This window comes from Hylobates moloch, unplaced genomic scaffold (assembly GCF_009828535.3).
Source record: "Hylobates moloch isolate HMO894 unplaced genomic scaffold, HMol_V3 SCAFFOLD_10, whole genome shotgun sequence".
Taxonomy (NCBI): Eukaryota; Metazoa; Chordata; class Mammalia; order Primates; family Hylobatidae; genus Hylobates; species Hylobates moloch.
In genome coordinates, this window is record NW_026652285.1 from 50,606,049 (window position 1) to 50,618,500 (window position 12,452).

The 12,452-nt window shown below is 42.2% G+C and overlaps 1 protein-coding gene and 1 long non-coding RNA gene across 2 annotated transcripts in view; one reads left to right on the forward strand and one right to left on the reverse strand.

Annotated features, from left to right (window-relative positions):
• LOC116475177 (uncharacterized) overlaps nt 1-6,598 on the forward strand; it is a 79,432-nt gene extending 72,834 nt beyond the window's left edge. Inside the window, exon 5 of the long non-coding RNA XR_004249839.1 lies at nt 6,335-6,598. This is a non-coding gene — a long non-coding RNA (uncharacterized LOC116475177). The remainder of the gene's footprint in view (nt 1-6,334) is intronic.
• GNA14 (G protein subunit alpha 14) overlaps nt 1-12,452 on the reverse strand; it is a 227,156-nt gene that overhangs the window by 97,091 nt on the left and 117,613 nt on the right. The window contains exon 2 of the mRNA XM_032164341.1: nt 8,904-9,088. Within this exon, the coding sequence (XP_032020232.1) occupies nt 8,904-9,088 (185 nt within the window). The remainder of the gene's footprint in view (nt 1-8,903; nt 9,089-12,452) is intronic.

Sequence of the window (12,452 nt, forward strand, 5' to 3'; positions counted from 1 at the left end):
TGTACACTACTTAGTGATGGTTACACTAAAAGCCCAGACCAGGCATGGTAACTCACACCTGTAGTCCCAGCACTTTGGGAGGCCAAGGCGGGTGGATCACCTGATGTCAGGAGTTCAAGACCAGCCTGGCCAACGCGGCGAAACCCTGTCTCTACTAAAAATACAAAAATTAGCCGAGCTTGGTGGTATACGCCTGTAATCCCAGCTACTCAGGAGACTGAGGCAGGAGAATCACTTGAACCCAGAGGCGGACGTTCTAGTGAGCTGAGATGGCACCACTACACTCCAGCCTGGGCGACAGAGTGAGAGTCCATCTCAAAAAGGTAAAAATAAAAAAATAAAAGCCCAGACTACACCACTATGCAACATAGCCATGCAATAAAACTGCATTTTTACCCCTTAAATTTATTTTTTTTTTGAACTTTTAATACAGAGGGGATGCTTTCTAGAATATTTTGCCTAGGATACTGTTGCAGAGCTTATTAATCAGTTAATAAGCAAATCAGCCCCTAAATTCACTAATACCAGATGAACACCTGAATCCCTTGGCAGGACTCCAAAACAACCCCAAAAGGGGAATTTACCTCTTGGTACATGTTTGAGGTATTCATTGATCAGTGAAGTAACTGGATGTTCAGAAAAAGCAATTCTGAAAGAAGAACAGCACAGACACACCTCTGTCGCCTTTTTACTGCCAGAGAACTGGGGCACAGCCCTGCTGTGGGAAACTAAATTCTGAAGGTCTAACGAGCATGTTCCTAGCATCACTGATAATGATTCTAACATTTACAGAAGACGTGAATTATGAGAGTGTTTCACATGTTCCCCTTTATATTTTAGGAAAGCAATATAAAGTTGAATACTTACTTATTTATTTATTTATTTATCTGAGATGGAGTCTTGCTCTGTTGCCCAGGCTGGAGTGCAATGGCGACATCTTGGCTTACTGCAACCTCCGCCTCCCGGGTTCAAGAGATTCTCCTGCCTCAGACTCCTGTGCTTGCAATTTAAAAGACTCAGAAAAAATATTTCACATAGGTTGGATGGATGCATAAGTGTTCACATAGAATGACGGCCTCACTAGTTTCTGGATTGTTTGCAACTTTGCAGGATCTCCCTTTCTCATCAGGTTGTAAAAGCATTTCTTTGGATTTGGTAGGTTCATACTCAGTTTTGAGGTAGGGGAAGAATTTATTAACATTTCAATGGTCAAATCAATGTTATTACTCATCACTGGCTCCCAAACTTCCTCATGTCCCTGTTCAGGCTTAAAGGGTGGTGGGTGGTTTAATTGTGATGGCAATCAAGAAGAAAGTTCAGTTTCTTTCCCATCTTATTCTTTCCCATTTTCCAAACTCTTATATTTCAAGCTCTGATTACAGCAGTTTTCACACTAAAATAAACATTGATTAATCAGAAAACTGTTGGGATAAATGGAAAAGCTGCTGCCTAATTTTGGTGGATAATTTGTTGTTTTTGTTGTTGTGACAACAGGTAGAGCTCAACAGAGTACCTGGTAAGGAGAAAAATGGACCATGCGATTTTTAACACCCACCAGGATGTGGGAAGCAGGGCCTGAGTTTAACATTCGCCAGAGAACCAGCAACCCTGGGCTACGGCCAAAATTGGAACATTGGCCTCTGTGTTCCCAAAGGTTCATGCAGAATCTGAATTTTTCAAATTGGTTGAGGAAGTGGGATAGAAAAATGTATTTAAACAGATGTTTTAAAAAGTAGGACATAAGAGGCTCTTAAAATACTCCCAGCTCCGAGAAACTCTCCAATAAAAAAGTGACAGAAATTAACCATTTTCACTGAACTCTGCCTGATTTCCTCACACACATCTTTAAGAAATTCTCCTGGAAATTCAGCCTTCCACTTTCTGAGATTGGAAAGTGAAGCTGGAGGAGTTATTTAAGCATAAATGTGACATTTTATCGAAGGGCTTTCTGGTGTTAGAAATATACTCTACTATGATCCCACCCCCAAAATACCACACTTGATTGCTTAAATGTGAAGTTAGATGTTCGATGCTTATGTTTTATACTTAATGAATTATCTCAGTAAATCAAAATATGTATTAATGATTAGTAAACATACAAACTATTTAATTTCCTAATATAATGTCTTTATTTATTCACAAGCAAAATCATATGGTATATATATATTTTTGAGATGGAGTCTCGCTCTGTCACCCAGGCTGGGGTGCAATGATGCAATCTCGGCTCACTGCAACCTCTATCTCCCAGATTCAAGTGATTCTCCTGCCTCAGCCTCCAGAGTAGCTGGGACTACAGGCATGTGCTACCATGCCTAAGTTTTATATATATATTTTTAGTAGAGACAGGGCTTCACCATGTTGGCCAGGCTGGTCTCAAATTCCTGACCTCAGGAGATCTTCCTGCCTCGGCCCCCCAAAGTGCTGGGATTACAGGCGTGGCCCATATGGTATTTTTATTATAAACAAAACCTACACCTTCAACCTGTTATTAACACAATCTGCATCTCTGATTGTCTTATCCATCAAAAGGAAATTACGTTTTCTACGTAGCAACAGTAGGAGAAGGAAGGCAAGAAGGCACCATTGATATGACCTTGAGAGAATGCGCTGCAGCTTCTTCCTCTGCCCCCATCTGCATCTCAGAGCTGGAGCTCTGGGTATGAGGCTGTGCTCTGTCCCTGAAAGACTCAAAGGAAACAAACAGCATTTGTTGTGTTTGTCACCTGGAGATAGTGTCAAGGCTAATCTAACCAAGGCAGCCCAGTCTGTCTGAACACAGCACACGTTGTCGATACTGCCTGCACCATTTACCTTTGGATGGAGATTAATTAGGTCATTCCATGGAAAAGATTACCAGAAATCTCCCTCCCTGCTATGGAAAGGTTGACAGGAAAGCAGAATTTTGGCACTGGCGTAACAGCCCCACAGGAGATTCCAACGTGCAGCCAAGACTGAGAATCATTGGGATGTTCTAGTGCCTGATAAACCCAACAGCAGGAAGAGGAGGAACTCCAAGGGACTGAGTGATAATGGCATCCACTTACCCAAATGTGGGACCTGCAAAAACTTCAAACAAAATTAGCAGAGGCCTTGTGAGTCAATTCAAATAAAAACATTCAACCTTTTAAGAGTGGTGGTTGACTGGACGGCTCAAGTCCATAGTCTCAACTGGATTTTGAATGCAGCAAAAGCTTCTAATGGAAGAGTAAAATGCTTTCTGAAGACAAATCCAGTCCTCATACTTCTAGAAACATTGCCTTCTAAGTTAGATACTTGGAGTGGAATGGCAGGCAAAATAATCCCCTTACTGTTTAATTATTGTATTTGTCCATTCTTGCATTGCTAAACAGAAATACCTGACACTGGGCAATTTATAAAGAAAATAGGTTTAATTGGCTCGTAGTTCTGGAGGCTGTACAGGAAGCAGGGTGCTGGCATCTGCTCGGCTTCTGGGGAGGCCTCAGGAAACTTACAATCATGGCGGAAGGGAAGGGGGAGCAGGCACATCACATGGCTGGAGCAGGAACAAGGCAGGGGAGGGCGGGGGTGTCACACACTTTCAAACAACCAGATTTCATGAGAACTCACTCACTGTCATGAGGACAGCACCAAGGGGATGGTGCTAAACCATACATGAGAAATCACCCTCCTGATCAATCACCTCCCAACAGGCCCCACCTCCAACACTGGAGATTACAATTCAACACAAGATTTGGGCAGAGACACAGATCCAAACCATATCAACTATTAACTCTTCTTTAAAAAATTTGTTTTGGTTCCTGTCATGATTGCCCTTACAATTAAATTTAAGTCCTGTGCAAATATGACATGACCCCAGTGTAGTTTAGTGCTCCTATAAGCAGAGCAGAAGGGCAGCGAAGGAGCTAGGGTCAGCTGTGAAGAGCCTGTAGGCCTTCTTTTCTTCTCGAGATTACTGAATATGGAACTAACGCGTTTTTGAGATGTCAGATAGGGCTGACCTTTGCCCTTGGGAAATTCTGTATCTACATCATGCAAGCAGATTCTGCAGAACCTTTTAGGGATTCATATTTTTTTCCTTCACTGTAGGACAGGCCTAGAATGAGAATTTCCCAAATTCAAGAGACTGCAAACAGCAAAAATTATGATGCTTTTCTGGCTTCTGTGAAATCATCACAAGTAAACATGAGTTATGAGCTAACTCAGACTTAGGAACCCTGCCACTGAGCAAATGCCTTTGTAATATTTATTCAAGAAGTCATAAATTCAAATTGCTCCCATAAAACACTCTTGAGAGACATTCATAAAAATTAAGGTTTATCAACAGAGTGAGCAAATACATATGAATCATTTCTTTTTTAATAAAATAAGCAGACAAGGTATAAGAAAAAAATCTTCAAGGCTATATCTTAATTGAAAAAATATGTTAGTTAAAAAACAAATGCGGAACTAAATTTCTGATAAATTTCCTTTAATAAGTGGCCTGTCAAGTAATAGGCAAAGACTTTCAACAGCCTAGCTGAGCAATAATCTCACTAATATTTAAAATAAAACCCTCTAAAACCACTTTAAATTATCTTCTACATACATAAGAAAATGTTCCCAGCTCTGAAAGAAACAGAAACAAACAGAAAAAATAGCAGATAATAGAGAAATAAATACTCAGCAATAAGTAATGAGAAGACTGCACCACTGTGAAAATAAAAGCTAAAGTTTTATTCATCCCTGCCATAACTAATCAATTGTTTCAAGTTATACGATACTTTGTAAAGAAGATAACATATAGCATGCCTCCTAAACTATCACTGAATATGACTGAACCACTAATCATTTTATCATTTTATGACCTAAGCATGGTACTTTGTTACAGTTTCATGTTTGGAATCAAGACTAGCCCTGAGAAAAAATTATTAGAAATAATAGCCACCGGAAAATGATAAAGAAGAAATTGATGAAAATGACCTAAACAAGTAATAAAAAGAAAATGAGCTTATTTCTGATTTTTGAACCTGCCCCAATAATAACCTTGTGTTTCTCGAGGGTCATTTAATTTGTAAATCACTTTCTTTTGCTCATATTGGCTTATGAAGTAGACAGAGAATGTCTCATTTAACAGATAAGAAAATGGAAAAACAGAGATGGTACGGCTTCCCCAGGACCAGGGTCAGCAAAGTACAGCCCATTGATTAAATCCACTCATGGACTGTGGATTTTTTGCATGGCCCATGAGTCAAAAATCGTTCTTCCTATTCTCAACTGTATTCTTAACTTACTATTCTTATTATACATTCTGTACATAGAGTTTATAACTGAGCCACACTTATTCGTTTACTTATTAGATATTGCCTATGTCTGCTTTCTGCACTACAACAGCAGAACTGGGTAGTTCCAACAGAGACCATACAGCCCACAAATATTGACTCCCTGGCCCTTTACAGAAAAGTTTGCAGACCCCAGCCCTAGACCCACAGTGGAACCATGAGCAAAGCCCAGATTTTTTAGAGCCAATCCAGTGTTCTTTCCATTCCACCTTCTGCCTCTCCTTAAGCCATTTTAGCATTCAGTTCATCCCAGGTGTCTGTTTGAGAAAGTTTATGCAACAGGAATTGAGATACTTGAGCCAGACATGGCAAATGAGGAGCAGATGGGAGGTACAATTGACTTGTATCCTACCTAGTTTCACAGTCATGGATGGAGAAGAATCCTGCCCCGGGGTGGTTTGTATCCAGAATCTCATCCATACCTAATTTAGACAATGAGATTTGGGACTTAAAAAAAAAAAAAGTTTCACTCTGTCCCCAGGCTGGAGTACAGAGGTACCATCTCAGCTCACTGCAACCTCCGCCTTGCAGGCTCAATGGATCTTCCCACCTCAGCCTCCCGAGTAGCTGGGATTAGAAGCATGCACCATCACACTTGGCTAGTTTTTGTATTTTTTTTTTAGAGATGGGGTTTCACCATGTTGCCCCGGCTGATCTCAAAACCCTGGGCTCAAGAGATGGCCGCCTGCCTCGGCCTCCCAAAGTGCTGGGACTACAGGCACAACCCACTGTGCCCGGCCTGATTTGGGACTTTTTGAGTTGATATTTGGATTAGAATTGGGTCTTAGAGTTGATGCTAGAATGGGTTGACTTTCAGGGATGTCGGGATGGAGTGGATGTATGTTGCACATGAGGTGGACATGAATCTTGGGGAGCCAGAGGGGTTGAATTGTGTTCACTCGAAGCTCATGCTGACCCAAAACTTCAGAGTGTAACCTTATTTGGAAAGTGGGTCTCTGTAGATGCAAGCAAGATAAGATAAGGTCATACTGGATTAGGGTGGACCCTAATCCAGCGACTGGTGTCCTTATAAGAAAAGGGAAATCTGGACATAGCCCCAGAGAGGACAGTGCCGTGGACACACAGACGTGAGGGAGAATGCCAGGCGAAGGCAGAAGCAGAGGCTAGAGGCAAGCCTCTAAAAACAAATGGACAGCAAGGATTTCCAGCCCCCACCAGAAGCTGGGGAAGAAGCCGGCAACAGATTCTCTCAGAGCCTCCAGTTAGAACAAATCAACCTTGGTTTTGGCCCTTTAGCATGCAGAACTGTAAAAACAATTCATTTCTGTCTTAAGCCATCCAATCTTAAGTACTTTGCTATAACAGCCCTAGGAAACTAACACAGATTAGGGGCAAACGGAGATGGCCTAGACAAAATAATTAAGGTCAAGAGAAAAGGAGACAGTGGTAGATGTCAAACCACATAAAACCATTTTGTTTGAGACATAAACTGAGTACTCTAGAAGCTCATGAGGAAAAACAAAACAAAAGCAAAAACTAGGAGCTTTGATAACTAAGCTGATTAGGTTTTACAAACGCTGCTGCCAACATAAGCAGGAGTGGCTTACACAGGAGCCTTTTCTCCCCAGTGGGTCTGTTTACAAACCCATCCTTGAATTCCAAGCTTCGCCCAGTCACCTCACCATGACTGGCAAACAAAATGCATTTTACAACAGGGGAAAAACAGATGAACTGAAATCACCCCCAACAACATTCCTGCCTCTTCACTGAAGTCATCTTAAATCTCCACAGAAAGCCCAATTTTTAGAGTACATTAGAAAGGGTAAGTAAAAAAAGAACTGTACCTTTTCAAAAAGATACAGCAATGTATAAAGGAATCATCTCAGTCACTTCTAGAATCTCCTAGTGGCTCAGTGTGCGCCTCTCACCTTACTTCACACCAGATATACCATAGGCCAAGCTTGTCCAACCCATGGCTCGTGGGCCACAATGCAGCCCAGGACAGTTTTAAATGCAGCCCAATGCTAATTCGTAAACTTTCTTAAAACAGAATGAGATTTTTTGCAATTTTTTTTTAAGCTCATCAGCTATTGTTAGCGTTAGTGTGTTTTATGTGTGGCTCAAAACAATTCTTCCAATGTGGCCCAGGGAAGTCAAAAGATTGGATACCCTTGCTGTAGGCTAATTCATCCCACACAATTTTTTTGTTTTGTTTTGTTTTTTGAGACGGAGTTTCGCTCTTGTTGCCCAGGCTGGAGTGCAATGGCGCCATCTTGGCTCACTGCAACCTCCACCTCCCAGGTTCAAGTGATTCTCCTGCCTCAGCCTCCCTAGTAGGTGGGATTACAGGTGCCTGCCACCACACCCAGCTAATGTTTTATAATTTTAGTAGAGATGGGGTTTCACTATGTTGGCCAGGCTGGTCTCGAACTCCTGACCTCAGGTGATCCACCTGCCTTGGCCTCCCAAAGTGCTGGGATTACAGGCGTGAACCACCGTGCCCGGCCCACCCCACACAATTTGTAGCATGACTCTGTTGCAGGGTGAAATTGTAGGCAAGATGTGTTCCTTCATTTCTTCAGGACTGCAAGGAAATGATGGTAAAGACATAGATTGTAGAGATGAGGTAAAGGCAAGTCTAAAATTTGGTGCCTACTGTGTTTTCCTATGAAATCCCATAAAAATTTAAATCGATTGCTTTAAAACTTTTTTTAATCATATATATATGAGTATAGGTGCCACAAGTTCATAATAAAGTTGTCCTTAGGGGTCTATACTAAAGCCCATGCAATTCTGGCATTTTACTAGCTAAATTCCTTCTTCACAGATCCAAGAGAGACCCAACTGACACAGAATTTTTCTCTTTATCATCATGTCGTGTTGTAATTTGCTATCAATTATTTCAAATAAACTCTTATTTCTAATCTAGTTGTTTAATGAACTCAGACACAGTATTATTCTCCTCTGGATTTGCATTCCAATATACCATATAAGATTTTATTTTCCTCCGCCTCTCTCCTTCCTGCCTCATTATTTTCCTCTGGTTTTCAGCAGATTTGTATTTTAAGTAACTGGTGGTGAGGGGAAAGCAAATGGCAGCTTGACACCAGCACTTTATGGGAGCACATTGCTGGCTGGGCCATTAGCATTGTGCTCATGAGCTGTCACTTAGTTCCCAAGAAGGATGAACTCCCAGAACAAACAAATAAAACCCACTGATTTCTCTGAGTAGTCTGCAGCAATTAGTGAAAACATTTCCTGAGACTGGGAATTCTTGAAACACTGGCCACTGTAAACCCAATGTCCCCGTCGCTCCAATGAAGAAATTAACTGGGTCTCTTAGCGGAAAGAGAAAATGTATGACTTCCTTTTCTCAGCGCCGGAAATAAGCAACCTAAATAACAGCCCAAACTTTGGAATCCCTGCACACTGGGTAGCCTCACACTACCACCATGAGAGAAGTCCTGCAGAAAGAAGACCGGGGGCTAACTAAATTCCTCAAACTCCTCTCAATGATCCCCACACCCCAGGGAACAAGAGCTTCTTCTGGCATCTGACCAAAGCACTGAGGGAATCTTTGTGCTAACCAGAGTGGGCAGGCACACATTCATAAATAGGGCAAGCACTCCCTAAGCACATTACCTTGTTCAGCTCACACACATACTGTATCCTTAGCGTGTCCATCGCTCTGATCATGGCTTGCATGGCGGTGAATATGTTTTGGTAAACCAGCTTCGTGAACCCCTTTCTGTCTTCATCGCTGTAACCAGACCCATGGATAATTCTCATCTGTTTGATAAAGGTGCTTTTCCCACTTTCACCAGTTCCTATAAGACAAAACAAGTGGAAAACGCTGTCAGCAGACTTCCAAAGGAACACACGGAGAAACAGAGGACCTCCCGGCAGTATTAATCCACATCCCAATTAATAGGTTGATGGGTTAGATTTGGAAGGGACTGCCAAATGGTTATGCAGTTTTAGGCTACAGAGCAGTGCCAGCCCAAGCCTCAGGCAAGTGCCATCCTCAGTCCAGGGAAACGCTTCCCCACATCCTTGCCCTAAGTCCTTGAAAAACAGGTAACCATGTCTGAAAGACCTGAGCATTTGAAAGCTTTGTCACTGCGAAGATGGCAGTGGCAGTGATAGGGCTGTATCAGGGTGCAGGGAGGGTTTGAGCCATAGGAACACTTGGAGGAGAGAAAAAGGCTCATGAATCAGTCAACTCCTTCCATTCAGATACACAAATATTCTTCATTCCTGCACAAGAAAGCACCATTTCCCAGCGGTGCCAAATGTCTATGTGCTTGCTTCTTTTTATGTCTCACATGCAGTTCAGGAGGTCCTCGAAACTCACAACACTTGCATGTGGCAGCCAAGGAACCTGTTACGGTATGAAGCCATCCCTATTGTTCTTAAATGTGCATTAGAGGTCCAGATAGAACATATGTGAAAAATGACATCAAAACTGTACATTCATATTAGATTGAGAGTTTGCTTGAAAAGGTAGTAAAAGTTGCAGTATAAGTGATAGCAATTTGGACAATAGAATTAAAATATTTGCTAATATTATCTTTGATAATTTATCATATGACACCCCTTTACCATGTTTGGAACATGATGTGTCCTATTCATGGCTTCTCACAACCACTTGATGAAGTATATGCTATTGCTGATACAGTTCAGACCTGTGTCCCTACCCAAATCTCATGTTGAATTGTAATCCCCAGTGTTGGAAGTGGGGCCTGGTGGGAGGTGATTGGATCATGGGGTGGTTTCTCATGAATGGTTTAGCACCCTCACCTTGGTGCTGTTCTCATGAGAGTTCTTGCAAGATCTGGTTGTTTAAAAGTGCATGGCACCCTTCCCCCTCACTCTCTCTTGCTCCTGCTCTGGCCACATGAAGTGCCTGCTCTCCCTTTACCTTCCATCATGATTGAAAGTTTCCTGAGGCCTCCCCAGAAGCTGAGCAGATGTCAGCATCATGCTTCCTGTACAGCTTGTGGAACCATGAGCCAATTCAACCTCTTTTCTTTATAAATTACCCAGTCTCAGGGATTTCTTCATAGCAATGTGAAAACAGACGAATACAATTATCATCTTCATTTTACAAGAAACCTAAGATTCTAATTGGTTAAATAATCTCTGCAAGCTCACAGTTGGCAAGAGAAAGAACTGGGATTTACTCAGAATTGAACTACAATGACAAACTCGATTATTAGAGAAGAATGTCTTGGTCTGATCTAAAGGGGACAAACCCAAAGTTCACAGTCACACACTGAACCTCAAACCACAGTCAACCCACTGTCTTGCAGGCTCAGGCTGCTGGGGCACATGGGAGAGACCCCAGATGGGGGAGTGTCCTCACACGCAGTCTCACGGGCCTTGTTTCAGCCTCCAGAGACAGGATAGGTAGACATTGTCCTCCCACCTCAGAGACCAGAAAACTGGCAGTTAGTCAGGGGACAAGCCAAGGTTGGGTGCAGATGCAGAAGTGGGGCTGGAAGTCAGGTATCAAGGCCTTGGCTTTCAACGTTCACCACAGACATCATGTATCCTAGAAAGGATTTCCTTCCCCTGCGTGCCACCAACAGTTAGCCCTGCCTGCTTTAGGTCCTCAAAGTGCCTTGGATACTCAGAAGCAGCACATCGCCTAAATGCTTGCTTGCAAACATATCCCTCGCCATACCTTTCATCCAGTAAAGGCAGGGCCCGAGATTCACACATTTGGGTACCATGAACAATGTGCCTGCTTTATAGAAAGCACTCAAAGAAATGATCAATAAAAGAATGAATGGAACAAACATGAGAAGTCAGCAGGTTTCCTCCATAGGTCTTATATCATGGACAACCTCAGAAAAACGAGACATGAACTGAACAAGGATAAACTGTGATGAGACCACGTGCCCCTGGGAGCCACCATTTCGTAATGACTCTTGGCTGCACAAACCCTATATGAGAAGTGAGGACCTTTAGAAAGACCTTATACTGTCCAAGCTTGGTTCAAAGTCCCAAGCCAGATTAGCTCTCTACTCCTGCAGCATCTTGGAGTCCCTGCATGTGACTATGATACCGCCACATCTTCTATTCCACCCGGCAGAGCTGAGCTCCAATCCAGTGCTAGATTACCCCAAGCAAACATTAATATGGCTACATTTACATGTTGTGAAGCTGATGTGAATGCAGATATTATGTAATCACCTCAAGACAGGCTGTGGTTTTGGTCCTGAAGCCAGAAAAATCACTCAAGACACGCCCCAAAATCTACACTAAGAGAATATTTTTGCTAATAAGAGCCATTCACTTACAATGTTATTAATAGTTAAAGCTAACCCCACCATCAGCCCCAAACACACAAACATGTTTTAAAAGCCATCAATTTCTGCTTTCAGACATGGAGTATTTCAAAAAGTAAATGTTAAAAGTGATTTTAAGGGTTCATACAAGAGAAGATATAGATGTATTCAATAAATACCCATATTTTAAAATATTCTTTAGTTTTAAATTGTGGTTGTTCAAAGAATTAAAAAACCAAATGTGGGGCAAAAAAAGGGCAGGATAAAGGCAAAGAAGAGAGACTGAAAGACACATAGCACCGAGGGCTGAGGTTGAGAGAGCAGAGACTCATCGTGAGGGGGTCCTCCACTCTCATTTAAGCCTCAGCATCACCCAGCTAGTGTATTCTTTTTCCAGAAGGGAAATGGAAAATCAGAAAGATTAAATTGGTTGTCCAAGGTCACTCAGTTTGGAAGTGTTGTGGCCTGGGTCCAAATGCAGGTTTATGTTGGTGTATGCACGTCTCAGGATAGCACCCCTAGTTATGGGGTGTTACCCCTAGTTATGAGCTGGTTTTACACTGCTTATTTCCCCCAAGTACGTGGTCTCATCCATCGCTCCTGTCAGCTTACGTGCAGTCTTCACCTGGTACAGAGATTTCAATCCTTGGAACTTTACCTTTTAGCCTGCAGAGATCTGCTGTAAATAAGATGGTCCCAGCAGCAGGTGAATGCAGGGGAAGGTAGATGATGGCATCATTCTGTCTATAATGACAGTGGTGACCAGGACCACAGGGACCAGTTAAACTCAAGCTATGGATCTCAGTTGAGTTTCCTCACTTATTCTAAACAAGTATATGACTGTTCATTTATTCACAAAAAGCAAAGAAAAATCCAAAGGGTATGATTTTTAGAGTGA